The sequence below is a fragment of the Meriones unguiculatus genome, chromosome 9 (assembly GCF_030254825.1).
Source record: "Meriones unguiculatus strain TT.TT164.6M chromosome 9, Bangor_MerUng_6.1, whole genome shotgun sequence".
Lineage (NCBI taxonomy): Eukaryota > Metazoa > Chordata > Mammalia > Rodentia > Muridae > Meriones > Meriones unguiculatus.
The window spans coordinates 67,338,051-67,363,904 of record NC_083357.1 but is presented as its reverse complement, the minus strand read 5'-3'; the positions used below and the strand labels follow the sequence as shown (position 1 = coordinate 67,363,904).

Here is a 25,854-nt window from a genome sequence, read left to right as displayed (position 1 = left end):
TTCCTCCCCTAAAACTCCAGTTCCAAGAGATCTGACACCCTTACACAGACATCCATGCAGGTAGAACACTAATGGATGCAAAATAAAAGTAAATAAACCATTTAAACAAACAAAAAAACCCATTAAAACCTGATTTGGTGGTATGCACCTTTACTCTCAGTGCTCAGAAGCAGACACTGATAGATCTTTGTGAGTTCAAAGTTACCATGACCTAAATAGTGAGTTCTAAGCCAACCAGAGCGACACAGTGAGACCCTGTTTAAAAAATTACTTGTTTTGTCTGCATGTTTGTGCACTTTGTGTGTGCTTGGTACTGACAGAGGCCAGGATAGGGTCTCAGATTCCTCAAGGACCTCATGGTTGTGAATTGCCCTGTGGGTGCTGGGAACCCAACTGGGGGTCCTCTAGAAGAGCAGCCACTGAGCCATCTCTCTAGTGCCAAGTTTGGACATTTTTTTAAAAAGGTTTTATTTTATTTTTGTGTACACGCATATGTACATTAGTGCAGTGCCTGTGGAAGACAGAGGCATTGGTCTGTTCTGGAGCTAGAGTCAGAGGCTGTTGTGAGCCATCACTTGTGGGTACTGAGGAACAAATTTAAGTCTTCTGCAAAAGCAGTATGTGCTCTTAGCCACGGAGCCCTCTATCATCCTTCCTTTAAAAAATTATTTAGTTATTTATAGTGTGTGTGTATGTGTGTGTGCGTGTGCGTGTGTGCGTGTGAGTGCGTGCGTGCACACACGCCCATGTGTGCTCAGTTCTCTTTTTCTACTTCTGTGTGGGTTCAAGGACTTGACATTGTTAGGGCTGCAAAACATTTGCATTTACCCCTTGAGCCATCTCTCTGGCCCTGTTTCTACCTTCTTAACAGCTCATAATTTTTTTGAAGCCTTGCAAAATGCTGAAGCCATATCCTAAGGATAATGCATCTTTTTGGATTCAGAGAGGAGGGGATAGAGCTGAGAAATGTATAGATCAAATCCACTGAAGAGAATTCCATGAATCCTATGAATCCATTAGAAAGGGGGTGAGAGAGATATCAGGGATTATATCCATGTAGAACATATGGTTGGGAACTGAGTTTGGCAAGACAGAAGCTGGAGGGTTGGCATGTCTGGGAAATGGGAAGAAAAAGGTAGATGACTTATGGAGAAAGGAAAGGAAAGCCGGGTAGCCAGGCCTGCTACCCGAGTGCCTTAGGTATCAAGTTTAGTAATGATCGATGTGTTCAAGGGGTACATAGAGAGACTCTGTCATTAAAAAAGGAAAATCTAACCGGGTGTGGTGGCCCACGCTTTTAATCCCAGCACTGGGGAGGCAGAGGCAGGTGGATCTCTGTGAGTTTGAGGCCAGCCTGGTTTACAAAGCAAGTCCAGGACTGCCAAGGCTACCTAGAGAAACCCTGTCTTGAAAGAACAAACAAACAAAAAATTTAAAACGAAAGCAAAATCTAGTGTATCTAGTGGGAGGAGCCCAGCATTTTGGGAGGTGGCGGTGAAAGACCTCCTCCATTAAAGGAAGGACTAGGGTTGCTGAGGCAGAGGACAGCAAGGCTTGACAAGCTGGATTGCTTGTTGGGAGTATTGTAAGGTCTTACATTGTGGCGATGCGAATCCATCACTGTGGGCGTAGGAGAGGGGATGTGGTCTGATCCAGTTCTAGTGTTTGGTAAGGAAAGGTGCTGAGCGACTGCAGTGCCAGGCAGCGGGCTCCAGGGCATAAGTCTTTGGAAGGGTGTAGGAGATAGGGAACAAAGGGACACACCAGGACTAGGAATGTATTTAATTATTTGCTTTGGTTTGGAGGGGGGATGGTTGTTTGGTTGTTTGGAGGAAATCTTAGGTAGCTGAGGCTAGCCTCAAACTCCATTTTTGCTTGATGGCCTTGAGCTCTCGATCCTCCTGCCCTTGCCTCACAAGTGCTGGGATTGCAGGCATTTGCCACCACATCCAGGACTGAAGGGCCAGTAAAGTGGCCATGGCTAGGATGCATGAAGAGCAACCAAAATTCAGGCGTGGGGTGGGTGGGAAGATTATAAAGTCCATAGCTGAGGCCTGGAGAATGAGTGACGAGAAAGTGTCCCAAGAGCTGGATTCAGTTTCAGTGTTCCAGATTCTTCTATTCGGCTTAAAGAAATGAGCCCTTTTCCTAGGTGATTCTAGGTAGTGTCAAGTTGGCATAAAAACATCCAGCATGCATTCTGAAAGTGATTTGGAGTGAAGAAAATTGTTTATTTTATTTATTTGTTTATTTTGAGACAGGGTTTCTCTTCCTAGCCTTGGCTGTCCTGAAACTCACTCTGTAGACCCGGCTGGCCTTGAACTCACAGAGATCCACCTGCCTCTGCCTCCCTAGTGCTGGGATTAAAGGCATACTCCACCACTGCCTGGCTTCTGGAGTGAAAAAAATGTTGTATGTACTTGATATATTATATGAAAGAAGGGGGAGTTAGTAAGACCTGGAGAGTACAGGAGCGCCACAAGGACCAAATATATCAGGGCACAGGGGTCTTTCATGAGACTGTTTCTCCAACCATGGACCATGTATGGATATAATGTAGAACCCTTGCTTGGATATAGCCCATGGTATCTCAGTGTCCAAATGGGTTCTCTAATAAGGGAACAGGGAATATTTCTATTTCTGACATGAACTCAACGGCAAGCTTTTCCACCCCCACCTCCCACTAGGGAGGAGCAGCCTTGCTAGACCACAGAAGAGGACATTGCAATCAGTCCTGAAGAGACTTGATAAGCTAGGGTCAGAAGGAGGGGGAGGAGGTCCTCTCCTGTTAGTGGACTTGGAAAGGGGCAAGGAGATGAGGGAGGGAGGGTGGGGTTGGGAGGGAATGAAGGAGGGGGCTACGACTGGGATACAAAGTGAATAACCTATGATCAATATAAAAAATAAATAAACTAAAGTTAAAAAAAGGAGAAGAGCAGCAGCAGCAGCAGCAGCAGCAGCAGCAGCAGCAGCAGCAGCAGCTGGGTGGCAATGGTGACGGTGGCAGCGGCACATGCCTTTCATCTCAGTGCTTGGGAGGCAGAGGCAGGCAGATCACTATGAGTTCCAGGCCAGCCTGGTATAGAAAACAAGTTCCAGGACAGCTGGGTTGTTATACAGAGAAACCCTGTCTCAAAACAACAACAACAACAAACAAGCAAACACTTTCAGGAAAACATTATTGAAAACTGATCTCTGGGAGGGTGCTACAGCTGGGATGTAAAGTAGATTTTAAAAATAGCGTGAGGGGCTGGAGAGATGGCTCAGTGGTTAAGATTTAAGATCACTGTCTGCTCTTCCCAAGGACCCAGGTTCAATTCCCAGCACTCACATGGCAGTTCATAACTGTCTGTAACTCCAGTTCAAGGTGGTCTGACACCCTCAAACCAATGCACATAAAATAAAATTAAATAAATTAAAAAAATAGTATGAGATAAAACAGGGAAAAAAAGAAGCTAATCTCTGTAATTATAAGTTGTGTTAAAAAGTTTAGTGATTTTATAAAAAGACACAAGTTGAAAATGATCTCCAGTAATGCAAATAAAAGTGTGTGTGTGTGTGTGTGTGTGTGTGTGTGTTTGTAATGTAATCACATGGTGTGCAGGTATATGCAGGTATGGAGGCCAGAAGAAGACACTGGGTATCCTTCACTATTGCTCTCCACCTTACATGAAATGGAAACTAGACTGGCAGTGATCCCCCTCTCTACCCTTCACAGTGCTGTGGTTACAGGTGTACACAGCCATGTTCTGCTTTTCATGTGTGTGCTAGGCTCCGCATATTTGCAAAGCAAACCTTCTTACCCTCTGAGCCAGCCCCATGGGAAATATCTTGACTGCATTCACTGTGCTAAGACATAACTGTGTCTGAACAATAATATCAAATGTCCAGAATTTGACTGCTGTTAGCACCGTTGTCATAACTTCAAGATTTCGCTTAGAGCTTTCATGTATTTTTAGATTTAGCGCTTCACGATGACTCCTAGGACTTATTTCATGACGGCCAGTCTCAGTCTTGCCTGGGATTCAGACTAGGCTTTTGGCTCACTTCTAGTCAGAGAGAAGAGGGAAGATGGAGACACAGCAAAGCCACAGCACACTCGCTGGAAGTCCATACTGGCTTCTGGCCAGGGAAGGCATGGAGGCAGCCCTCTTAGGAAGGACTGTCAGGGTCAAGGGACTGAACCGGACTGAACCTGGACCCTCTTCCTCTCTTTCAGCCTTGCACTCGGGGACATCTAAATCCTCTTCTCTTCCTTCCTATGGCAGGACCACCCTGAGCCGGGTAAGGCCTTAGGACCGAGCCGGGGCTGAATGGGAGAGGTGTGTGCACTGTGCTTCAGGGGAGGGAGACAAGAACAAGGAGGTCTTGGGTGGTGGGGAGCCCTCAGAGTAAAGGAGACTGCTGAGGGTTGCCCTTGCCTTCCTCTGATCTCTTTGTATTGTTTCCTAGCTACAGTCCACGGAATTCAGCCCATCGGGGAGTGAGGCTGGGAGTCCAGGTGGGTAGTGGGGTACACACGTCCGCCACTGGGACGGGGACTGGGCGGGGGCCCCTCCACAGACTTCATAGGCAGCCCGTGTCCAATGTGGGCAGTGGTCTGCTTAAGATCAGGTGAGGGTGCACCTTCTGGAGTGGTCTCTAAATCATGGCTCTTGTCTCCTTAGGCCTGCAGGTGAGCGCCCCCTGGAGGGGAGCAGGAGAAGTACAGGAAGCCAGGGCCGGGCATGGGTACTGGTGGGGGAGAGGGTATGGGGCCCCCGACAAGTTGCCAGGTGAAGACTGAAGACGCCTAGGGTAAGGCTGGGAAGGTCTCCCTGACCCACTCTGGCTCACTGCGGCTTTGGTCTCCCCAGAACGGAGAGGGCCAGAGGGGGAGGATGGATCGGGGGAACTCCCTACCCTGTGTGCTGGAGCAGAAGGTGAGGGCAGGGGACCTGACCACCACAGGTGGGGTGGGCTTCAAGGGGGGTGGTGAAGCCCACCAAGCTGAATGCGCTCAGGGTGCTCCTGGAGGTGACGGAGGAGGGGTGGGAGGCAGCAGGGAGGCTGAGATGAATGGCAAGATGGCATGAATCCCAGTGGCCTCTGCTGGTTGCGAAGGGGACCTGGGGAGTCAAGAGGGTTATGCAGACAGGAGGCTGTGAACCTAAGAGGGCCCTCTCTGCCTTTCCAGATCTATCCCTATGAGATGCTGGTGGTGACCAACAAGGGGCGAACCAAGCTGCCTCCTGGTGTGGACCGCATGAGGCTGGAGGTATGCAAGAAAGTTGCATGGCAGCCGGGCACGGTGGGGCACGATGGTGCACGCCTGTTATCCCAGCAGGCAGGGAGGTGGAGGCAGGCAGATCTCTGTGAGTTCGAGGCCAGCCTGGTCCACAAAGCAAGTCCAGGACAGCCAAGGCTACACAGAGAAACCCTGCCTCAAAAAAAACAAAAAAAAAAAAAAAAAAAAAAAAAAACCTGGCATGGGCGAGGGGCTACCCCACCCAGTGGGCTTGCCTTTGATTTTGAGGCTGTAGAAACCTTAGTCACTTGGCTGCCCATGTCCCCACAGAGGCATTTGTCAGCAGAGGACTTCTCCAGGGTCTTCGCCATGTCTCCAGAGGAGTTTGGCAAGCTGGCCCTGTGGAAGCGGAACGAACTCAAGAAGAAGGCTTCCCTTTTCTGACATCCCGGCCGGCTCGCCCTGTCGGTGACAGCACCTTCCCTCTGCTGCTTCAAGGCCCTGAAGCTGGGGTTGTGAGACCCCAGAGCATCCTCTTCCTCTGCTGGCTGGGAGCAGCAGGAGGCAGGGCAGAAGCGTTGGGCTCCATTCCTCAGGGAGAGAGAGAGCCAAGAAGTGCACAGGCCCAGAGCCATGAGACGTGGACTTCCTTCCCCCACGATGGGCCAGGGGGGCCTTACCTTTTTTCCCTGGGCCCCACTGCCTAGCCAAACCCAGCCGGGACTCCAGCACACAGTCACTGATTGCACTCCTTCCCTGTCTGTCGCCCGCCCGACCTGAAGGTTCCCAGAAGGTGAGGAGAAATGAAGAGGGACACTTAGTGGTGAGGTCTGTCTGCTATCCTGTACAGGGGGTAGACTTGGCCAGGAAGTGGCAGCTCTGGGACCCTGTGCCTGTCCACCCAAAGGCTCCAGCCGGCTGCACTCCTGACGGCTCCCTGCATCTGGGCCTGATGCTTCTCTGACTGGCAGAAGCAGGCTCTACCTGGGCCTCCAGCTGGGAGGTCATCCTCCCTCCAGCTTGTCTGTCCTGTACTTTGCAACCCCTAAGCTTCAAGCCTCTTGCTCAAGACCCAGGACCTATTTAAAGCTGTGGCTAAGAGCAGAGCCACTGTTCACACAATGCCTCACCGCCACCAGCCTCCAGGCAAAACCAGCTAGGATGCACCCTTCTAGCCCCTATCTGGGGACCACTGAGCCCAGGCCTCAGCCTCCCTTAGATGGCCTAGCTTGGGGCACCTCTGAGAGTCCAGGCTCCCAGGTCCCCCCATTGCCATGCATCCCCTACTGTGCTCTCTTCAGAATGTAATTTATTGGGGCACCCTCTGCTGCTTTCCTTTCCCTATTCCCCGCCCCACCTAATTGCACTCCCAGTCCCCATCTCTCCACATATGTATGTGTACATAATTATACATATATATATATACATATATATATTTTGCCCAGGTCTGGGTTTTGTTTTTACCCAGATCCTGGCACTCCCTTGTCCACTGTGTGTGTGTGATCATGCCGGGAGGGGTAACTGCTTGGAATTAAAGGTTGCATTGGGTCCCTAAATCTATAATCTATTTGTCTCCATCCCCCGATTACAATCGAATCCATGCCCCTGCATATGTCATGAAAGCACTCTACCATAACCAATATTCTTAACTCTTTAGAAATTTTTTTTTTTTTTTATTTTGAGACAGACTCTTTTTGAGTTGCCCAGAGCAACTTGAGAGCTCACTCAGTGGCCCAGGAAATTTTGATCTTGCTTCAGTATCGAGTAGCTAGGAATATATAGCTAGTCATTTCTTTTTCGTTGTTGTTGTTGTTTTATTTGAGTTAAGGTGTCCTATAGCAAACACTAGCCCGGAGCCTGCCACATCACCAAGGCTGGCCTTGAACTCCTGATCCAGCTTTTGCTTTCCAAGTGCTGGGATCACAGGCATACACCCCATGTTTGTGGGCTTTGTTTGACTCACATAGCTGACCTCAAACTTACTGTATGTCCGAGGTTGAACTTGCAATCCTTCTTGCCTCTACCTCGCAAGTGCTGGCATTTCAGGCATGCACCAACAGGTATGGTTCATTTAGCTCTGGGGTTTGAACCCAGGGCTTCTTGCTTGCTAGGTGTGTGCTATACCAATTGCACAACATCGATAACCCACATTTAATTCCTTATATGCCACCAGCTCTGAGCCAGAGGGACAGGTGACACCAGGTTGAGAAAGCCACGGGAAAGAGATTTCACACGAGCTAGAGGGGGCGGAGAGAGTGCTCATAGTAACTTTCCTTTCTCTAGGACAAGGGAGCAAGGGCTGGCCTAGACAGAGTGCTGTTTGCCACTTCTCCAGGGGCTCCATGACACAGAAACCTGTGTTTCAAGGTTAGAGGGAATTTGAGAGGCAGGGCACAAGGACCCAGGGTGCTTGTGCAGTGGGGAAGCTGAACAGAAGGTGTTATCAGTAGGTGGTAAGGGGACTACCAAGCATCAGGCAGAGGAAGCAGGGATGGAGAACTAGTGACTGGAAAAACGAGAGTGAGGGTCGGGTGGAGTCAGGGAAGGCGGTGGTGACTCTGCCTTGGTGAGGCCTTCCATATGCAACCACCATGGAGCTGCACACCCAAGGGGGGCTGAGTGTGCAGTTCGGCCTGAAGATGTGGGAAGAGGACCGGCTGGCCAAAAAGCGAATAGAATCATTCCAGACTAAACAGTGATTGTATCGCTACTTGAACTGGATTTATAGCTGAAGACTACTTCGGATCGCATCCTCCTGCTTTCACTTCCTGAGTGTTCACTTGACAGCTGTATGCCATCATAGCTGGTTGAGTCGGGGCTGGGGAGCCAACCCAGGCTTTGTGTATGCTAGGTCGGCAGTCTTCCGAATGAGCCACAGTCCCAGCCCCTGAGCAACGGCTTGAAGTAAAGTTGTCTTCTGTCTACAGCACTGTTTTATCCTGGAAGCAACAGCAGGACAGACTGTTTGACTCCTTCCAACAGACGAGAGAACATTTTACCTGAAAGCCAAAGCTACATAAAACCAATGAGTACAAAATGTATGGGCATGGCAGGAGGTGGGGAGACAGTTTCCTGCCTCACTTTTAGGAGGAGGGCTTTCAGGAAAGTGGTCACCACTGGGGATCAAACCCGGGGTCTTGGGCATGCTAAGTAAGGACCCTCCTACAGAGCTACACCTGCAGCTGCCCAGCACTGGAGATGTAGAGCTATTTCTCTGGGGGAAGCAGGACTGGGCTCCCCACATGGTACCAGACATCCATGGACTGTGTGGAGGTGTTCTTGTGCGGACCCCGTCCACATGGAACGCACAGGCCACTGCTACCTGTCAAGTTCACTGGCTACCAAGGGAAACAACATATGATCAGATCGACTGGAAAGGTTTGTGGTGGGACACATTTTGACACTAAGTCCTAAAAGATTTGAAACTCCCGAGAATTTAGAATCCTTCAAAGGGAGGCTCTCGGCCCCCTAAAACAAAGCCTTAGGAGGTGTCCTTCATGCTTCCTTCTCACAACACACACAAAGATGTAGAAGCTGGGAGATGCTATTCCAGGTGTTTCCAAAGCTTTTGTTCTGGTTTGAATTGCATTTCACCATTTAGAATCGTGAGCCAAGGCCTGAGAATGCAGCACAGTTGGAAGAGTGATTGCTTCCCATGCAGGGGCCCTGGGCAGTCTTGTTAGCAGTAAATAAGCCAGGCACACGCTGAATCCCAAAACTAAGGAAAGGAAGATCGGGAGTTCGAGGTCAACTTAGCTACCCAATGAGTTTGCACCCAGCCTGGTTCACATGAGACCCTGTCTCAAAAAATGAAAATAGGAGTTGACTTTGCAGTTAAGAAATCAATGAGCAACACAGATGTCTGATCAATTTTAAAATATGACAACTCTGCTTTCTTTTCTTTTTTATTTGTTTGGTTTTTCAAGACAGCGTTTCTCTGTGTAGCCCTGGCTGTCCTGCACTTGCTGGCCTCAAACTCTCAGAGATCTGCCTCTGGTCTCACTATGTTTCTGAGACTGGCCTGGAACTTACTATGTAGCCCAAGCTACCCCAAAGCTCACTATTATTTTTTGTTGTTGTTTGTTTCGGCTCCCAGAGATTATAAGCTTATATTACCACGCCTGACATTTATTTACATGTCTATCTGTCTATCTATCTGTTTGTCTGTCTGTCTAGTACTGGGGAATGAACCAAGGGCCTCATGCATTTGTTGTTGTTGTTGTTTTGGTTTTAAACTCTTCACACCTTCTACTTCTCTCCAGCTCTCTGGTGTATGTGGGGGGGGCACAGGATCTTAACTACCTCTTTCAACTCTTGCTACCACTTAGTGCTGGATAGGACTGATTGCAGGTGTGCCGCAGTACGGGCCTCGCCTTCTTTCCCTCCTGTGTGGGGATAAGAGACAGATTTAGTTGGGACTCTTCCCCTCAATCCCTAATCTAACTGAACAAATTATCGAATGCCTTTTCTGATAAGCACTTTTTAAAAAGTACTAAACTACAGGTGAAACTGGGATTAACCATAAACTAACCAACCCAACATTCCTAACCCATTACATTTAAACCTGTCGTCGATATCAATAGAGGAGCTATCTAATCTCTTTTTCTCCTCACTGTGTCTTCACCTTCTGGAGTGTCCTTGACATATCTCATTAGGACCCGGATATTTTAAACGTTCCACAGCCTTGTGTGGCCAGAGCTACCGTTTTGGGTGAGGATGCCTCAGGAAATTGGGATGTTACTCAAAGGCACCGTCTGGAAAGACCAGGTCACTGACCATCATTAGCTCCCCAGGGCACCCCCACAGCGGGCTCCCACAGGACCCGGCCAGCTCTCGGCTTAGAGCGCCCCCAGCCCTCCAGCAGGGGCGGGGTTCCAGGGCCGGGTCCCGCCTCCCTCCCGCTTGGCCGCCTCCTCCGCCACCACCGCGCTGCTACCGGGAGCCGGGCCGGGAGCCGAGCCGGGCCGGGCCGCCATCATGCTGAGCCGGCTCGGGGCACTGCTGCAGGAGGCCGTGGGGGCGGTGAGGCTGGGCCGCGGTCGGACCGGAGGGGCGGGCGCGAGCTGGGGCTGTGGGGGAGGGCGGGCGCGGGCCCCTTGGGCAGGGCCCCTCCCCCGGCCCCGACGCTTCCGGGCCTCTGTCGCCGGGTCGTGTCCCTCAGTCGTCGGCCGATCTCCCACATTCTCTCCAGACCCACCGGCTCCCGCCAACCTGCGCTCCGTTTTGCTGCTCCTACGCCCGACTCTCGTGATCCTGAGCCTCTGCTCCCTTGATTCTGAGCCCGGATCCCTCGATCCTGCCTCCGCACCAATTCCTGTTAACGCTCCCTGTGCCCCACTCCCCTGATCCTGCGCTCCGCGGTGCTTCTTGCTAGGTTCCCTGCGCCCCGAGAGCTTCTGCTAGCTTTCTAACTCTTCTCTCCCCAAACGCTCCCTGGTCGCCGGCCCTCTCCCCCGGATCTGCCCCATGTCGCCCCCTCTGCCCCTGCCAGCCTTCCTTCCTCGTTCCTGTCGCTCCTCCGTTCCTTCTCACCTGGAATTGTAAACACAGTTCCCTTTCCCCTCTTGGCCTCTGGAGAGCTCCCAGGACCAGGAGTTCTCTCTTTCTTAGCATGGGAGTTGAGGCCCTGAGCGATTACGACCCCAGGAAGGTGACAGAGAGCGTTGTTGGGGTGGGTGGTCGAGGGAACCCGGAAGCAGCCCCCTGCAGGCCGCGTATCTCAGGCCACTGAGCCGAACTGACCTTGAGGTAGCGAGGTCAGCCTGCCTGAGGGGCTTGGGTGGAAGAGTGTTTTGTTTTGTTTTGTTTTGTTTTGTTTTGTTTTTACGACTGTCAGTTTGGGTTTGGGCCGTCTTTCTGGGAGTGCATGTGCCTGGAAGCCCACTGTAAGTGAATCACTCTTCATTCAGCAGCCTTGCAAGAAGCTATCAGGAAAGTTATTTTTTTTTCCTCTCTCATTGTATAAAAACACCCTCTAATTGATGTGTTTAGTCTATCAAATTGTCTCTGGAGAAACAATCTGGGGTTTGCCTCCCCTTTTTTTCCTCCATCCCTTCCCTAGACAGAGCATGTCTTACTATTTTTGTTTGTTTGTTGTTGTTTTGTTTGTTTGTCAACATAGGGTTTTTCTGTGTAGCCCAGGCTGTCCTCGAACTCGCTCTGTAGACCAGGCCGGCCTCAAACTCAGAGATCTGCCTGCCTCTGCCGCCTGAATGTTGGGATTAAAGGCGTGCGCAGCACCAATCCAGCTATTACTAGTGGAAACTGGCTCGGCCTTAGGGAAGCTGGTAGAGGGAGACACTTCTGTAACCTCCCCTCCCCCATCACTATCCTCCTTTGCTTTGAGAAACAAGAGTCCAGGATACCCCAAGACAGAGAATTTCAAAATGGCCTTTTCTTCTCCTTCCAGTCCCAAATAAAAACAACTGTCGTCTTAAAAAGTGATCTGATAAACTAATGCATCCTTCTGGACACAGCTCGGTTTACAAGGAGGGCTGGAAGGATGGACAGCCCAAAGCTTTCTTGCTCCTTACACCCTGAGTGCAGAAAATTTAGGTATCAGGAGCTGCAGATGCAGAGAGTGGAGGGACATATTTTTAGGCAGGCGACCTGCAGGTGGGCGACTTACACCAGGAGATGTGATTTAGGCCGCACAGGAATTCCGCTTTTCAGCTCCGCCCACTTCCTGGGATTAGGTCTTCCCTCAGGTTGGTTGGACCACCAAACAGAAGATGACCCACTCGGTACTTCTTTCTGCCCCTGGTAGGAAACCTTGTGGCTCATTCTAAAAGTAATGCTATCTTCTAGCAGAAATTGCTTGATAGTTTCTTTGGTCTGGTATCCAATAGTAGATTCAGGGGTAGAGATTTCTGCCCTGCTTTCTCCTGTCCACCGGGTTTTGATGGCTGCCTTGGCTGCCCTGGGTCTCTTTTTCTTATATGAATAGTTCTTTTCATGAAATTTGGCACAAGGTTTTTTGGAACTTACAGATGAAATCTGAGGATAGGATGAGACCCTATCACAGAAACTGAGGTCACTGGAGTGCTGGCTGAGGCTCCAAGGACTTTCCAAGACCAAGTATGGCAGGAGTGTCTACAGGAGCTTCCTCAAAGTTGGTGAAAGCCCTTCTGGGGTTGCCAGATGGAAAAAAATAAAAACACAAAACAACAACAAAAACCAGCCTTAGGCTGGGTGGTGGTGGCACGTGCCTTTAACCCTTGAACTCAGGAGGCAGAGGCCAGCCTTGTCTATGGAGTGAGTTCCAGGACAGCCAGGACTACACAGAGAAACCCTGACTAGAAAAACCAAAACAGAAAACAAAAAACAAAATCACAGCCCTAGCCCTCAGGAAGCTCACAGTCTATCGGAACCTGAATAATAGGATCGTATGAATATGATGAGTCAGGTTACTCCCTGTGGATGGGGATCTTATTATTGCCACTGTTTGGTCTATATGTATATGGGGTGTACCACAGGCATACCATGTGGAGGTCAGAGGTCCTGGGTCTCAAACTCAGCAGCAAGGTCTTTAATATGAGCCATTTTACCAGCCTGGAATGGATTATCTTGAAGGACATGCCTTTCTGGAAGAGTTACTGACCCTACATCTAAGTTTTTATTTTATTTTATTTTTTCCATTTTTTGAGACAGGATTCCTCTTTGTAGTTCTTAGTGTCCTGGAACTTGCTTTGTGGAGCAGCATAGCCTTGGACTCAAGAGATCGTCCTGCCTCTGCCTCCTGAGTACTGGGACTAAAGGCATGTTGTCACCACACCTGATGGCAACTAATTTTGAAAGAAGAGCCTACTGGGTAGGAGGTGTTTCAAAGGCTCCGACTTAGTTGCCCCTTACTGCTGCCATGGCCAGCTAAACATCTTGCATGACACTACCAGATAGATCTTTCCAAAACACTCCTCTGAAGGTGGTGCTGACCGCCTTAAAAAACAACAACAACAACAACCACAAAAACACAACAGACTTCTTGACTTGGCCTAGGAGACCCACATGATCTTCATTGCTTCTCATGCCCTTTCCCCTAATGCACTCTGCCTAGATCTTTCTGCTGGGAACATCTTCCTTGCATTGCTGAAATTTGATCCAGTTGGAGTTTTTGTTCTTTGGCAGGATCTTGAAAGGGATCCATTTATGGCCCTTCTTTTCTTAAGGTTTATTTTTATTTTTCCTTTGTGTATATGAATATCTGTGCTACATGCGTGTGGGTGCCTGTGGAAGCTAGAAGAGGGTATTGGATCCCCAGGTGCAGTTACAGACATTTGTGAAGCATCCTACATGAGTCTGGGAACCAAATTTCTGTCTTCACTGAGCCATCTTAACTTTCCAGCCCCTAGAAGTGACTCTCTTTAAGAGATCCCTTTCCACTTCTGCTACTTCCTCATACATTAGTGGTTTGGGGTGCAGTCTTGCATTCTTTTCTTGGTGGCAGCACATTTACTGGAAGCTTGGTTATCCTTAGATTGCTTGTGATGTATAGCATAGCATCCTGCACCCAGAAGGCACTCCCAAATACATACCAAATGAATGATTCTAGAAGATGCCCTGCTCTGGGGTACCATAAAGGACTGAGCTAGGAAGACGTGTGTGCAGGCAGGAGGAGTCAAAGCCAAGGCTTTTATGGAGCTGCCCAATCCTTTAGTGGTGTCAGTGAGGAATCTCAGGACCTAGACAGGTGTATAGGAATGATGGATCCTGGGACATTGTGGCCTGAGCGAAGACCTGGAGGAAAGAAACACCTGTGGGAGGGACACTTGATGTATTTCTATCCTTTTAATGATTTTTTTTTCTTTGTTTAAAAAGAAAAAATCTTTCAGAATTTCATGAGTAGTGTATTTAGATCGTTTCCACCCCTTACCCTCCTCCTACCAGCTTCTCCCATACCCCCACTTCTTCTCATATGAATGAGCTCTTCTTCTGTAATTGTTATTGTTACACGGGAAAACACAGACAACTTGGTGAGTCCATTTAGTGTCGCTCATATGCACACGTGTGTAGGGGCTGACCGTTTGGTATTGGATAATGTGTCAGGAGGTTATTCCCTCCATCTCTCAGTAGCCATTAGCTATCTGTAGCTCTTCATCTAGGGGTGGGGCCTTTTGAACTTTCCCCGTCCATGTTGGCATGCCAACTCATGTTGTCCTTGTTCAAGCCTTGATTAAGTGACCGTATCCTTGAGATTTCATAAGTGCAGCTCCCCTGTCATGTGGAAGACACCATCTTGCAGCAGATGTCCTGGTGCTCCGGCACTTGCAGACTTCCCATCCCCACTTCTTCAGTGTTCCCTAAGCCTTAGGTGTAGGGGTATGTTTGGCTGTATCAGTCAGGGCTGGGAAACCCCCTGTCAGTTGTTCTCTGCATTTTCTTTCTTTCTTTCCTCCTTTTGTTTTTCAAGACAGGGTTTCTCTATGTAGCCTTAGCTGTCCTGGACTTGCTTTTTGTAGACCAGACTGATCTCAAACTCACAGATATCTCCCTGCCTCTGCCTCCCTGAGTGCTGTGATTCAAGGTGTTTTCTACCCCCTCTGGCATTTCTTCATTTTCTGCCTATAAACGGTTACTGTACAAGGAGAGAAGATTTTATTTTCAGGGCAGTTAGTCACCCTCAGTTCAAGGCCAGTGCCGAAATGAAGAGAACACTTATGAGGAGTGGGAATAATTGAGGGGCTTACAGACAACAGTGTCAGAAAGCCTCCAGGTTGACAGAAGAAGGTGGCCAGGAGTTAGGGGTGCAGACTGCAGCCTGGGACTAAAAATGGAAACACTCTATAAGTAAGCGGTTCCTTTATTGGGTGTGGAAGTGTTAACTGTCCGAGTAGAGCCTGCCATGGCCTTGAACGTAGGTTTTCCTAGGCCCCAACAGAAAGGAACCCGAAGCTTTTTCCTTGTGTATCATTCTCATCATCTTCTCAGGCACCCCTGGATGGTTGGCAGTCCCTCTGTTGTAGCATGGATGGATTTCAGATTGTGCAGAAATACTCATGTCTGTTTCTCCTTCAACATGCTTACTTCTTGGGGACAAAGCCCCTGTGGAAAGATGAATTACTTTTCCCTTTGAAAAGCTTGGAACATAATGTTTTCTCTAGGACCTAGAACTCACCCAAGTGGACACTGAATAGGCCCACGGGCTTCTGTCCCTATGGGTGCTAGTGCCAGTGGGCCCTTGGTTGGCACTCCCACAAAGAACGTGTCTACTCTCTCTGCAGCGGGAGCCCAGCATTGACCTCCTGCAGGCCTTTGTGGAGCACTGGAAGGGCATCACACACTACTATATCGAGAGCACAGGTAAGCCTGCTGCTCCCCAGCCTGGGACCTGAGGAGGGGGGCTGGGCAGAGTGGGCAGGGAGTGACCACAGGTGTCTTGGAAAAGGTTATGTCAGGGCTCTGGACATCAGGACATCTCTGGACTGAGCCAGGGAGACAGACCCAGAGACCTAGCCCTTGCTGGCCTTCATGGTTAAATTGTTGGCCCCACTCTGATCTTTTTGGGAGAGGAGCTATGTGAATAATGAGTGAGGACAAGGAGGTTGGGGACCACACTGGCCTGACTCTGGGTAGTAAAGGTAGCTCCACTTGCTTTCGTTTCCAGCTGGGTACAGTCCCTGGGCCTTTGGTCCTAAGTGCTTGTCACTAGGACTCTTGATTAAAGGAAATGCAGCAGGGAGCTGGAAAGATAGCTCAGAGGTAAAGAGCACTGACTACTCTTCCAGAGGACCCAGGTTCAATTCCCAGCACCCACGTGGCAGTTCACAACTGTTTGTGGCTCCAGTTCCAGGGAATCTGACACCCTCACACAGAGACATGCAGGCAAAACATCAGTACACATAAAATAAATAAATTTTGAAAAAGATATGCAACAGGGCTTAGATGTAGCTCAGTTGATAGAATGCTTGCTTCTCTTGCCCATACAGAGCGTTCAGGCCTCACAGCATAAACCAGGCAATGGTACATGCTTGTAATCAAGTGCTTAAGAGATGGGAGAAAGAAGTTCAAGGTCACCCTGGGATACATGAGACCTTGTCTTAGAGAGACAGGGAGAGGAGAAAGATGTGCAATAAATTATTTTGCCTTGGTCACTTTAAGAAGTACAAGTAGAGCTGAGTTGCAGTGGCATAGGCCTGTAATTTGGAGAGGCAGGGGCAAGCAGTTCTCTATGAGTTTAAGGCCAACCCAGTCTACAAAGCAAGTCCAGGACAGCCAAGGCTATACAAAGAAACCCTGTCTCAAAACCTGCTCTGCGCCCCCCAACCACCACCAAAAGAAAGTACAAATAGGAAAGCTAAGGCACATGTGTGGGTCTGTTTTCCCCCAACTGATATCTCAAAGGGTCAAAGAATTAATGCATTAACCCACCAAAATGACTCAGTGAGGGTCAGAATCTGATTGGGTGCTTTGTAGTCCAGAAGCCTGGTTGCCAGGTAACCAGATCCTCTATCACCAACTTTCCATTTCCCTGAGTTCAGACTGTCTGGGCCTATGATTTTCCTAGAGGCTTTCTTTCCAGTGTGAGCCAGCCCATGGAATTAAAGCGGCCTTTGAACACTCTGGGGGGGTTTGTTAGACCAGGCTTTCTTCAATCTTGGCCTATGGACACTAAGACAGGACTGTTCAAATGGAAGGGGAAATAACTGTATTGCCTATTGAGCAGCAATTCTGGCCTCTCCCTACTCGATTCTAGTATCACGTCTCTCAACTGTGACATACATAAATACCTCTAAATACTGACATTTTTGGGTGGGGGAAGAATTTCTTTCTAGTTGGGAGCTACTTTTTTATAGTAAATATATGCTCTCTCTCTCTCTGTGTATTAGGGATTGAACCCAGGGCAATCCTTCCCGCCTCCATGCCCCACTACATCCCTTGGCCCTTTTCTCTTTTTATTTTAAAACAAGATCTCACTTACATGTCTAGCCTGGCTTTGAACTCACTCTGTAGGCCAGGCAGGCCTTGAACTTTCAATACCTCTTCCTCACCAGCCTCCTGAGAAGCTGAGATTACAAGCCTTTGCCACCAAGCCTCACCTAAAACTAAGTCCTTCAACTCACCTGGCCTTTCTGTACATCTAGAGCTTTTAAAATCATCCCTTGGTGTATGAGGGAGAGGGTGAAGCAAGCTCCCTTGCTTAACAGCCTATCCCCTAAAGGAAAGCTAGGGGGTGCTCCAAGGCCAGCTGGAAAACCTTCTCTACTGAGGCTCATCATCGCCTGACTGACAGATTGTGCTTTCCTCTGACTTCCTGAATGGAAAAGTGACAAGACCAGGCCCTAGAAGCTACTGGGAAGGAAGCTGCTAAAATCATAGCCTGGATGAGCACAGGACAGATTCCGTAGCGGCTCACTTAAGCCTGGGATAGGCAGCTCTCAAAACATCTACTTCTATGGACTCATGTCTTCCTTTGAGCCCATGAGGGGTCCCTGGTAGGGAATGTTGCTGCCCACCTGATGCCTCATGGGGGGCAGGCATACACTCTCAGTCAGCAGGCTGTGTCCTCAGCCTAATCCCCTGCTGCTTCTTCTTTTTAAAATACACGAGTATCAGCTGGAAACTTCCATTTCCTGGTGGCGCTCAGCCCGTTAAGGTGTGGCTTCCTTCTGGGCTTGTCATGAGAGAAAGGGTCCAGTCATCTTCATGCCACCTCCCCTTGTGTCTTGAACCTCGATTAGATGAAAACACGCCAGCCAAGAAAACAGATATTCCCTGGCGACTGAAGCAGATGCTGGACATCTTGGTGTATGAGGAGAAGCAGCAGGCGTCCTCTGGTGAGGCTGGACCTTGTCTGGAATACTTGCTGCAGCACAAGATCCTGGAGACCCTGTGCACTCTGGGTAAAGCGGAGGTGGGCATGCTCCTGGGGCATCTGGAAACTTCCACCCCAGTCAATCCCTTATTCCATGCTTTCTGACCTGTGCACCTCTGTCTTGATGGGACAAGTACTGTGTTACTTGGAGAGGGACCTGCCATTTGCTGGGCTCTGTTCTAGGTACTGAGTGACGGGGACTGAGTGACAGGATAGTCACACACAGTGAGTCCCTGTTATCCCAGACGATGGGTCCCAGGACCCTGCGACCCTTTCCCTCAGATCCAAAATCTGTGAATGTTCAAGTCCCTTATAGGAAATGGATCTGAGGCCAGCAAAATGGGGCCCAGCAAGATAGCTCTGTGGGTAAAGGTGGTTGCCATCATGCCTGACAACAAGAAGTCAGCTCCTGGGGTCCACACGGTAGGAGAGGACTGCAAGTCATCCTTTGACTTCCTCATGTGCGACAAGGCTCATGTGTGTGGGTGCACACACAGAAATAAAGTAAAAAAAATAAAATGAAAATTAAATAGGGTCCAGAAAGAAAGAGGGACACAGAGAGAGAGATGACAGATAGATTGGTGGATTATAGACAGATAACCTACACACACTCTCCTAATCTCTAGATTGCTTATAATTAATAAATGTAAGTACCATGAAACTCACAATGCTACAATAATTAGGCAATAAGAAAATGGTCTGTACATGTTTCTGAATATTTTTGGTCTGAGACTGATGAACCCCACAGATACAAAACCGGTAGATACAGACGGAGCACTGTGTTCAGTAATGACCCAGTCCTGAAAGGCACTAATTCAGGAAAGGGTGTTGGGCAGGGGTGAAGGGAGCAACTGCTGCTTTGCACACTGTGTGGCAGGGAAGAGGCCTGCCAGGGAAGGCTGCTGAGCTCTCTGGCTCTCTGGAGGGGAGTGCTCCAGAATGGTGGCCGCGGCCTCCCCTCTGACAGGATGCTCCGTCTCAGTACCCCCCAGGCATGCGACAGCAGGTGTTCCAGTTCTTCAGCAAGGTCCTGGCCCAGGTGCAGCACCCGCTGCTGCACTACCTGAGCGTCCACAGGCCTGTGCAGGTGAGGACCAAGGAGACACAGGGTTTCTGGCCGTAGGACTTCTCTCTCCCAGCACCCCATCCCTCTGGGTTTCTCGTCCTGTTCCTCTTTTTAGAAACTTCTCCGACTTGGAGGGACAGCCCCTGGATCCCTCACGGAAAAGGAAGAAGTTCAGTTCACCAGTGTCCTCTGCTCTAAGATACAGCAGGATCCAGAGCTGTTGGCCTATATTCTGGAAGTAAGTGCTTCTGTGGGAAACAGGCTGTGGTGGAGAGCCCGAGGCAAGCCCTCTTGACCCTGCTGAGGAAGGAGGAGAACTCGGTGCCCACAGGTACTCTAGGATAAGGCCCCGTCATTCTTTTTACTCTGCAGTCTTTTATTGCAGTTTGGATTTGGGCTGGGTGGGTGGGGCAGGAGGTGTCTCATGTAGCCCAGGCTGGCTTCAAACTCACTGTGTAGTCAAGGATGACCTTGAACTTCTGATCCTTCTGCCTCTATCTCAGTCTCACTAGTGTTGAGTTGTAAGCATGTACCGCTATGTTCAGTTTATGGGGTGGTAAGGATTGAACGTAGGCCTTCACATGTTGTGGGCAAGCACTGTACCAACTGAGCCACATTCCCAGCCCTGTCATGTGTTTGTGTGTGTGTCTAGGTAGAGTCAGCTCTCTCCTTCCACTTTTACATGGGTTTTAGGGATAGTACTCAGGTCTCTGAGTCTCCTGTAGCAACAGTTTGGCTCTTGTTTTGGCTTTTTGAGACAGGCTCTCTATATCCCAGGTTTGCGTCAGTCTTACAATCCTCCCGCCTCAGTCTCCCAAGTTCTGGAATTACAGTCTATACTACAATGCCTGGCAAGACACACAGCGAGACTGTGTAGCCCAGGCTGGACTTGAACTTGTGATCCTCCACTAAGATTACAGGAGCGCTCCACCACACCTGGCTCTTAACCCTGCACTCTCAAGCACCTTGTGGATGGAGTGATCTCCTTTCTGACCTTGGCCCCACCCTACCTTTTTTTTTTTGCAGGGTAAAAAGATTATAAATAAGAAGAAGACGTTCAGAGAATCTACAGCTCTGCCTAAAGACAGGGACAAGGACTGTCCCCACAGTGACGCTCCTGGGGGGGATTCTGGACTGGATAGGGAGCACTGTGGTGTCCCAGCCTTGAACATCCACCTGCCTGCTGGGACTGAGGGGCCAGAAAGTGGGCCCGGGGAGAGCAATCTCATCACCTCTCTGCTGGGGCTGTGCAAGAGCAAGGTCTGGCTGCAGAGATGGCAGGGGTAGGGAGGGTGAAGACAGCTGTTGTCTCAGACATCATCTCCCATCCCCTAGAAGAGTCGGGTGGCCCTGAAGGCGCAGGAGAACATACTGCTACTAGTCAGCGTGGCCTCACCGGCAGCTGCCATGTACCTGACACAAAGCACCTCCTGTTGTGCGGTGATAGCTGAGCACCTCTGTCAACTGTACCGGTCCATGCCTGCCTGCCTCGACCCGGCAGACATTGCCACTTTAGAGGGCATCAGCTGGAGGTGGGTTCCTGGCTTGGGGAGACTGAGAAATATCTTCAGGGGCTGCTAGTTACATAGACTAGGCAGCCTTGCTAGCTACCTTCTTGCTGGGGGTGGGGAGAACCAGTCCCCAGGGCCCCTCCCAGCTGAGCATCCCTTCTGCAATCTGACCACCACGGCAGCAGAGCTTCGAGATGGAGTGACGACCTCTCAGATACCCTTCAGTAAGGCCCTGAAGCTTTTTGCTCATCTTCCTGTTTCCCTTTCTCTTAGGTTACCCAGTGCCCCGTCTGATGAGGCCTCTTTCCCTGGCAAGGAGGCTCTGGCTGCCTTCCTGGGCTGGTTTGATTACTGTGACCACCTTATCACAGAGGCACACACGGTGAGCAGCGGCAGGTGTGACCAGGGTCCTCTCCTAGCTTCACCAGGTGTCTCAGTGATGGAGTGGAGCTGATGCATGGTGACTTGGAGCCATATGCCAGGTTGGCTCTGGTTAGCCAGGCCCCTCTGACATATTTGGGGGCTGTGTGAGGACACAGTGATCTTTTAGGCAAAAATGTGATGGGGTGTAAAGACAGGAGACATGCCGTCTGGTTCCTAGGTGGTAGCGGAGGCCTTGGCGAAGGCCGTGGCTGAGAAGCTGTTTGTGGAGACCCTGCAGCCCCAGCTCCTGCATGTGTAAGTGTCTCTTTGGTCCTCTGTCCATGGCTCTGGCCTGTGTCTGGCCACCCTACCAAGCCTCTTGCTCTAACAAACGCCAGGGACCTCCTGTTAATATTCCCCAGATCTGATGTGCACATGGCTCTAAGCCCCATGGGCTGGAGCACAGCCACCCACCCATGACTATAGGACTTCATGAGGGATGGGGAGGTTAGCCAACAATGAGAGGAAAACAGGAAAGGTTCTACACTCCTACCCCTGCTCACCCACCAACCCTCCTCTGCTCTCTCCCTCTCCCCACAGGTCTGAGCAGAGTATCCTGACCTCCACCGCCCTGCTGACAGCCTTGCTACGACAGTTGCGCTCCCCTGCACTGCTGCAGGAGGCCATGGCCTTCCTCCTGGGCACCGACCAGCAGCCTGCAGCCGCAGAGGACAGCCCCCATACTCTGCGCACACACCTCATCATGCACTGTGACCATCTGTCTGACGAGGTAAGGCAGGAGGGCCTGCATTCCAGTTTGCTCCACAGCCACCACAGGGCTTCCAGAGGGTTCCCTCCTGCTTTCCTCAGCTGGCCCAGGTAGCTCAGCCTCAGGCCTCAAGCCAAAGAAGGCAGTCATAATGTATGATTGGCAGCCACGCTGTCTTTGTCATGATTTTCTGTATATTTTGCAAATTGCTCTTCTATTCCTTTGGCTTTCTGGAGACTCAAGCACTCTGTGAGGTCGTCCCATTTTTTTCTAATACAGAAACTGGCACAGAGAAGTTGATGGGTTTGCCCGAGATGGCACATCAAATGAGAAATGAACACCTCCTTTAGCCCATGACCAACAAGGGAAGTGACCCCTACCTTAGAGGAGTTTTCCTGGCATTGGTTCTCAGGCATTGAGAAGCCAGGAAGAGGTGTGGCGCACGCCTTTATTCCCAGCACTCAGAAGGCAGAAGCAGGCATATCTCTCTGAGTTCGAGCCCAGCCTGGTCTACAGAGCAAGTTCCAGGACAGCCGGGATACATAGGGAAACCCTGTCTTGAAAAACCAAAAGACAAAGGGAGGAGAGAGAGAAGCCAGGAAGATGATGGGAGGGACCCCTGCTGCCCTCTTTCACTGCAGATCAGCATTGCCACGCTTCGCCTATTTGAGGAGCTGCTGCAGAAGCCTCATGAGCAAGTCATACGCAGTCTGGTCCTGCAAAACCTTGAGGGCCGCCTGTATGTAGCCCGGGGCTCGCCGGAGCCGGAGAGCTATGAGGACACCCTGTAAGTGAAACAGAGAGGGAGGGAGGCAGGGTGCTGCCCAGGACTCAGCACACCCATGCACACCCGCTCATCCATCTGTTCATCGGTGCCTGTAGGGATCTGGAGGAAGACCCCTACTTCACTGATGGCTTCCTCGATTCTGGCCTTCAGCCCTCCACAAAGCCTCCCCCAGCTCCTGCCACCAGTTCGGATGGCAAAACAGCAGTGACGGAGATCGTTAACAGGTGGGGAGAAGGTTAGGCAGCCGGAACCACCTGAATTATGTTCTGTCCTTGGGACCCTGTGAACAGCAGAGAGTGGGGGAAGCCAGGGGAGCGCCCCCACACCTAGGCTCCTGTCTCTTAGCTTCCTTTGCCTGGTCCCCGAGGAAGCCAAGACATCAGCCTTCCTGGAGGAGAATGGATATGACACATATGTGCACGATGCCTACGGCCTGGTGAGTGGTGGTCCTGTGGGTCCCCTCATCTTCTAGGCCCTTTGTTATCCCCCTGCTACAGCCTCAACCCCATGCTAGTTTTTTGGGGTCTCTCAACTAGGCCTTTCTGGGCCTGTTCCTTCAATGCTTCCTCCCCTCTGCTTCAGTTCCAGGAATGCAGCTCCCGTGTAGCCCCCTGGGGTTGGCCCCCGGTCCCAGCACCCTTGGACTCTCATGAGCCTGAAAGGCATTTCTTTGAGGGTCGCTTCCTCCAAGTGCTCTTTGACCGAATGGCCCGGATTTTGGATCAGGTAGCCACAAAGACTGTGCCTAGGAGAGCTCCAGGCCGGGCCTCATTGCCTTTTGAGAGAATAGTGGTTGCTGACCAGGGGTGGACCTCTCTTGGTTCCTTAGCTCCACAGCCCCTTTACCTTTCCCCAGGCGGGAAGCCTTGTCTCGCCTGTTCTCCACACGCCTTAACATGCTCTGGCCCTCAGCCCCAGGGAATCCATGACATACACACATCACGTGAGTCTCCCACCCCCGCACACATTCACACCAGCCAGGCGCCTTGCTTGGGGAGTGCAAAAATGCTCACCACCCCTTGCCAGCACTCAGTGTTGTCCATCCTGTTCCCTACAGCCTTACAGCCTGAACCTACAAGTGACCTCAGTCCTGTCCCGGCTCGCCCTGTTCCCCCACCCCCATATTCATGAGTACCTCCTGGATCCCTACATCAGCCTGGCCCCTGGCTGCAGGAGTCTGTTCTCTGTGCTTGTCAGGGTAAGGATGAGGGTGCCACAGGAAGGAACAGAGCAGGGCAAGGGTTGGGAATGGAGTCGTCACCCTTATTAGTGTCGGGAAAAGCACGGGTTTTCCAATCCCATCCTCCCACCTCCTATGGGATGGTAGAGCCAGAGGCAGCTGTGGGGCATGGTCAGGTCTCATCTTAGTCCTCTCTGAACTCTAGGTGATCGGGGACTTAATGCAAAGAATTCAGAGGGTACCCCAGTTTCCTGGTAAACTGCTTTTGGTGCGCAAGCAACTGATGGGCCAGATTCCAGGAGAGCAGTAAGTACCCAAGGGAAGTGGATGCCCAGTGGGCTTGGGAAGGCAGTCCTGAGGACCCTATCCTAAATCAAGCTTTGTGGACATGGGCTGTCATGCTATAAGCCCACCTGCTGATGCCCAGCCATGCCATCTTCCACCACCCGCCACTGTCTCTCCACAGTCTGGACCATCAGACCCTACTCCAGGGCGTGGTAGTACTTGAGGAATTCTGCAAGGAGCTGGCCGCCATTGCATTTGTCAAGTTTCCCCCACATGGTCCTTACCTGAACTGCTCTCCACCCCCGGAAGGGCAAGTCTGAGCCAGGAGCGTGATGGGCGGGGTAAGACTCCTGCCTGTACTTCTGCCCACAAGTGGCCTCCTGCCTGGCCGTGCTGCCACTCTGTCCTCGATGCTGTGGACTTCAGCTGCAGGAGACCTCACCTGTTGATCACCTGAGCTGAGGTTTCAGGGAGGTGCTGGCTTCTAAGGCAGTGGTATTCTTGGGGCCTTCTTGGAGCAGCTGTGAGCACCTAGGCCCCGCCCTGCATGTGTTGTGTGACTGTCCCTGCTATACTGTGACCAGGGCCACATGTGAGAGAACTCCAGGGGCAAGGGAAATGAACTACTGCCTTTGAAGCTGGCGAGAAAGCAGTCCAGAGAGTTGGGTCCAAAACCCTGTCTGTCATGTTAGGTATCATGGAAGTTGCTTGAGACTCGGCAAGTTTCTTCATGGCTTCCTTGGTGTGAACCGTAGTGAGGGAGACAGAGAAGGAGACGGAGGGAAGCCCCCTCTTCCTGCTCTGCCTTCCTGGAGACTGTTGCAAAATTCCCAACTGCCTCATGGCAGATGCCCAAAGCATGCTCCGCGCCCAGGCGGGGGCAGCTGCTAACAAGAGCCTTGGCGCAGCTGCAGCCAGGGCAGGAGAGAGCCTTGGAGCTGGGTGCCAGGCTCCAGTTCCAGCTGGTTCCTCTCTGGCGCCTTCTAAACCCGTCCCGGCAAGTCCACAACACCTGGGCAGAGAGGTCATTGACCAGGGGTGGTGGGCCTTGCCCTCTGAGTCCTGCCCAGCACCCAGGGATCCCAGTGGAATCCAATCCTGGGGAGCACAGGAACTCAAGGTACAGATGGGACAGGGCACCCCAACTCTGGACCCTGAAGTCTAGTGAGGAGGGGCTGAGACACAAGCAGATAGCTCTGGTATTGTTCTTCTTATGTCCTCCATGGCTGGGGTTGCCACCCCACCCGGCCTGAATCTGTCTCAACCTGCAAGAACACACGGGCGGCGCCAGGCATTACCTCACAACAGGCCTGCAGTTGTTGGCTTCGCTCCTGGGCAAGGAGGAGCAGGCCAAAGCCCCTTTTGCTTCCTTTTCCTGCCCATGCCGCCTCTCGAAGCCGGGCACGGGTTGCCAGGAGGTGACATGAAAGAGGAGGAAACTCCATGACCTCTACCTCTCCCGCATTCCTCCTAGCGGGGGAGGATTTCTCTGCTGCTCCAAAGAACATCATGCACTCCTGTGTGTGAGAGAGCTGTGCCTGTGTGTGTATGTTCATGTATGTGTGTCTATGCGTGTGCGTGTGTGTGTGTATGTGTGTGTGAGAGAGAGAGCTCTCGCCAATGCACACGGGTGCTGGTGTGGGGACAGGAGCAGATCTTGGTGGAGTGGGTCTACACTCTTACATTCTTACATATTTGAGAGGCTGGGCAATACTCGATGCACTTTGGCATTTGCATGGTGTCTTCGCAACATCACAGCAATAAACAGTGTGATTGTGTGGACACTCTGACTGTTCCTTTTATTTTTCCCAGAGCTTTTCTGCCCCTTTGAGCCCATCTTTCATGCCAAGGAAGACAA

The 25,854-nt window shown here is 50.9% G+C and overlaps 2 protein-coding genes across 10 annotated transcripts in view; both read left to right on the top strand.

Annotated features, from left to right (window-relative positions):
- The window catches only part of Dmtn (dematin actin binding protein), a 30,413-nt gene extending 23,630 nt beyond the window's left edge, over positions 1-6,783 (top strand). For 4 of the 5 annotated variants that reach the window (XM_060391422.1, XM_060391420.1, XM_060391421.1 and 1 more), the window contains 3 exons: positions 4,220-4,284; positions 4,453-4,501; positions 4,668-4,915. In XM_060391422.1, coding sequence (XP_060247405.1) covers positions 4,220-4,284; positions 4,453-4,501; positions 4,668-4,786 — 233 coding nt within the window. In that variant the 3' untranslated portion in view covers positions 4,787-4,915. Of the gene's footprint in view, positions 1-4,219; positions 4,285-4,452; positions 4,502-4,667; positions 4,923-5,176; positions 5,258-5,557 lie in introns of those variants that run through there. The other variant, XM_021642379.2, reaches the window with a different exon arrangement.
- Positions 6,784-10,090: 3,307 nt separating this feature from the next.
- Fhip2b (FHF complex subunit HOOK interacting protein 2B) lies at positions 10,091-25,778 on the top strand. Of its 5 annotated transcripts, none has more exons than XM_021642418.2 (17): positions 10,091-10,249; positions 15,445-15,523; positions 17,902-18,074; positions 19,018-19,122; positions 19,217-19,339; positions 20,128-20,361; positions 20,440-20,633; positions 20,886-20,994; positions 21,214-21,290; positions 21,576-21,765; positions 22,386-22,531; positions 22,627-22,755; positions 22,877-22,967; positions 23,114-23,257; positions 23,589-23,729; positions 23,917-24,017; positions 24,178-25,778. In XM_021642418.2, exons 1-17 carry the CDS (start codon positions 10,205-10,207, stop codon positions 24,314-24,316), a joined length of 2,220 nt encoding a protein of 739 aa, XP_021498093.1. In that variant the 5' UTR covers positions 10,091-10,204; the 3' UTR covers positions 24,317-25,778. The 5 variants fall into 5 exon arrangements, with proteins under 5 accessions (XP_021498093.1, XP_021498092.1, XP_060247401.1 ...); XM_021642417.2 differs by having other exon boundaries at positions 20,437-20,633; XM_060391418.1 differs by lacking the exon at positions 23,114-23,257 and having other exon boundaries at positions 20,437-20,633.
- The last annotated feature ends 76 nt before the right edge of the window (positions 25,779-25,854 follow it).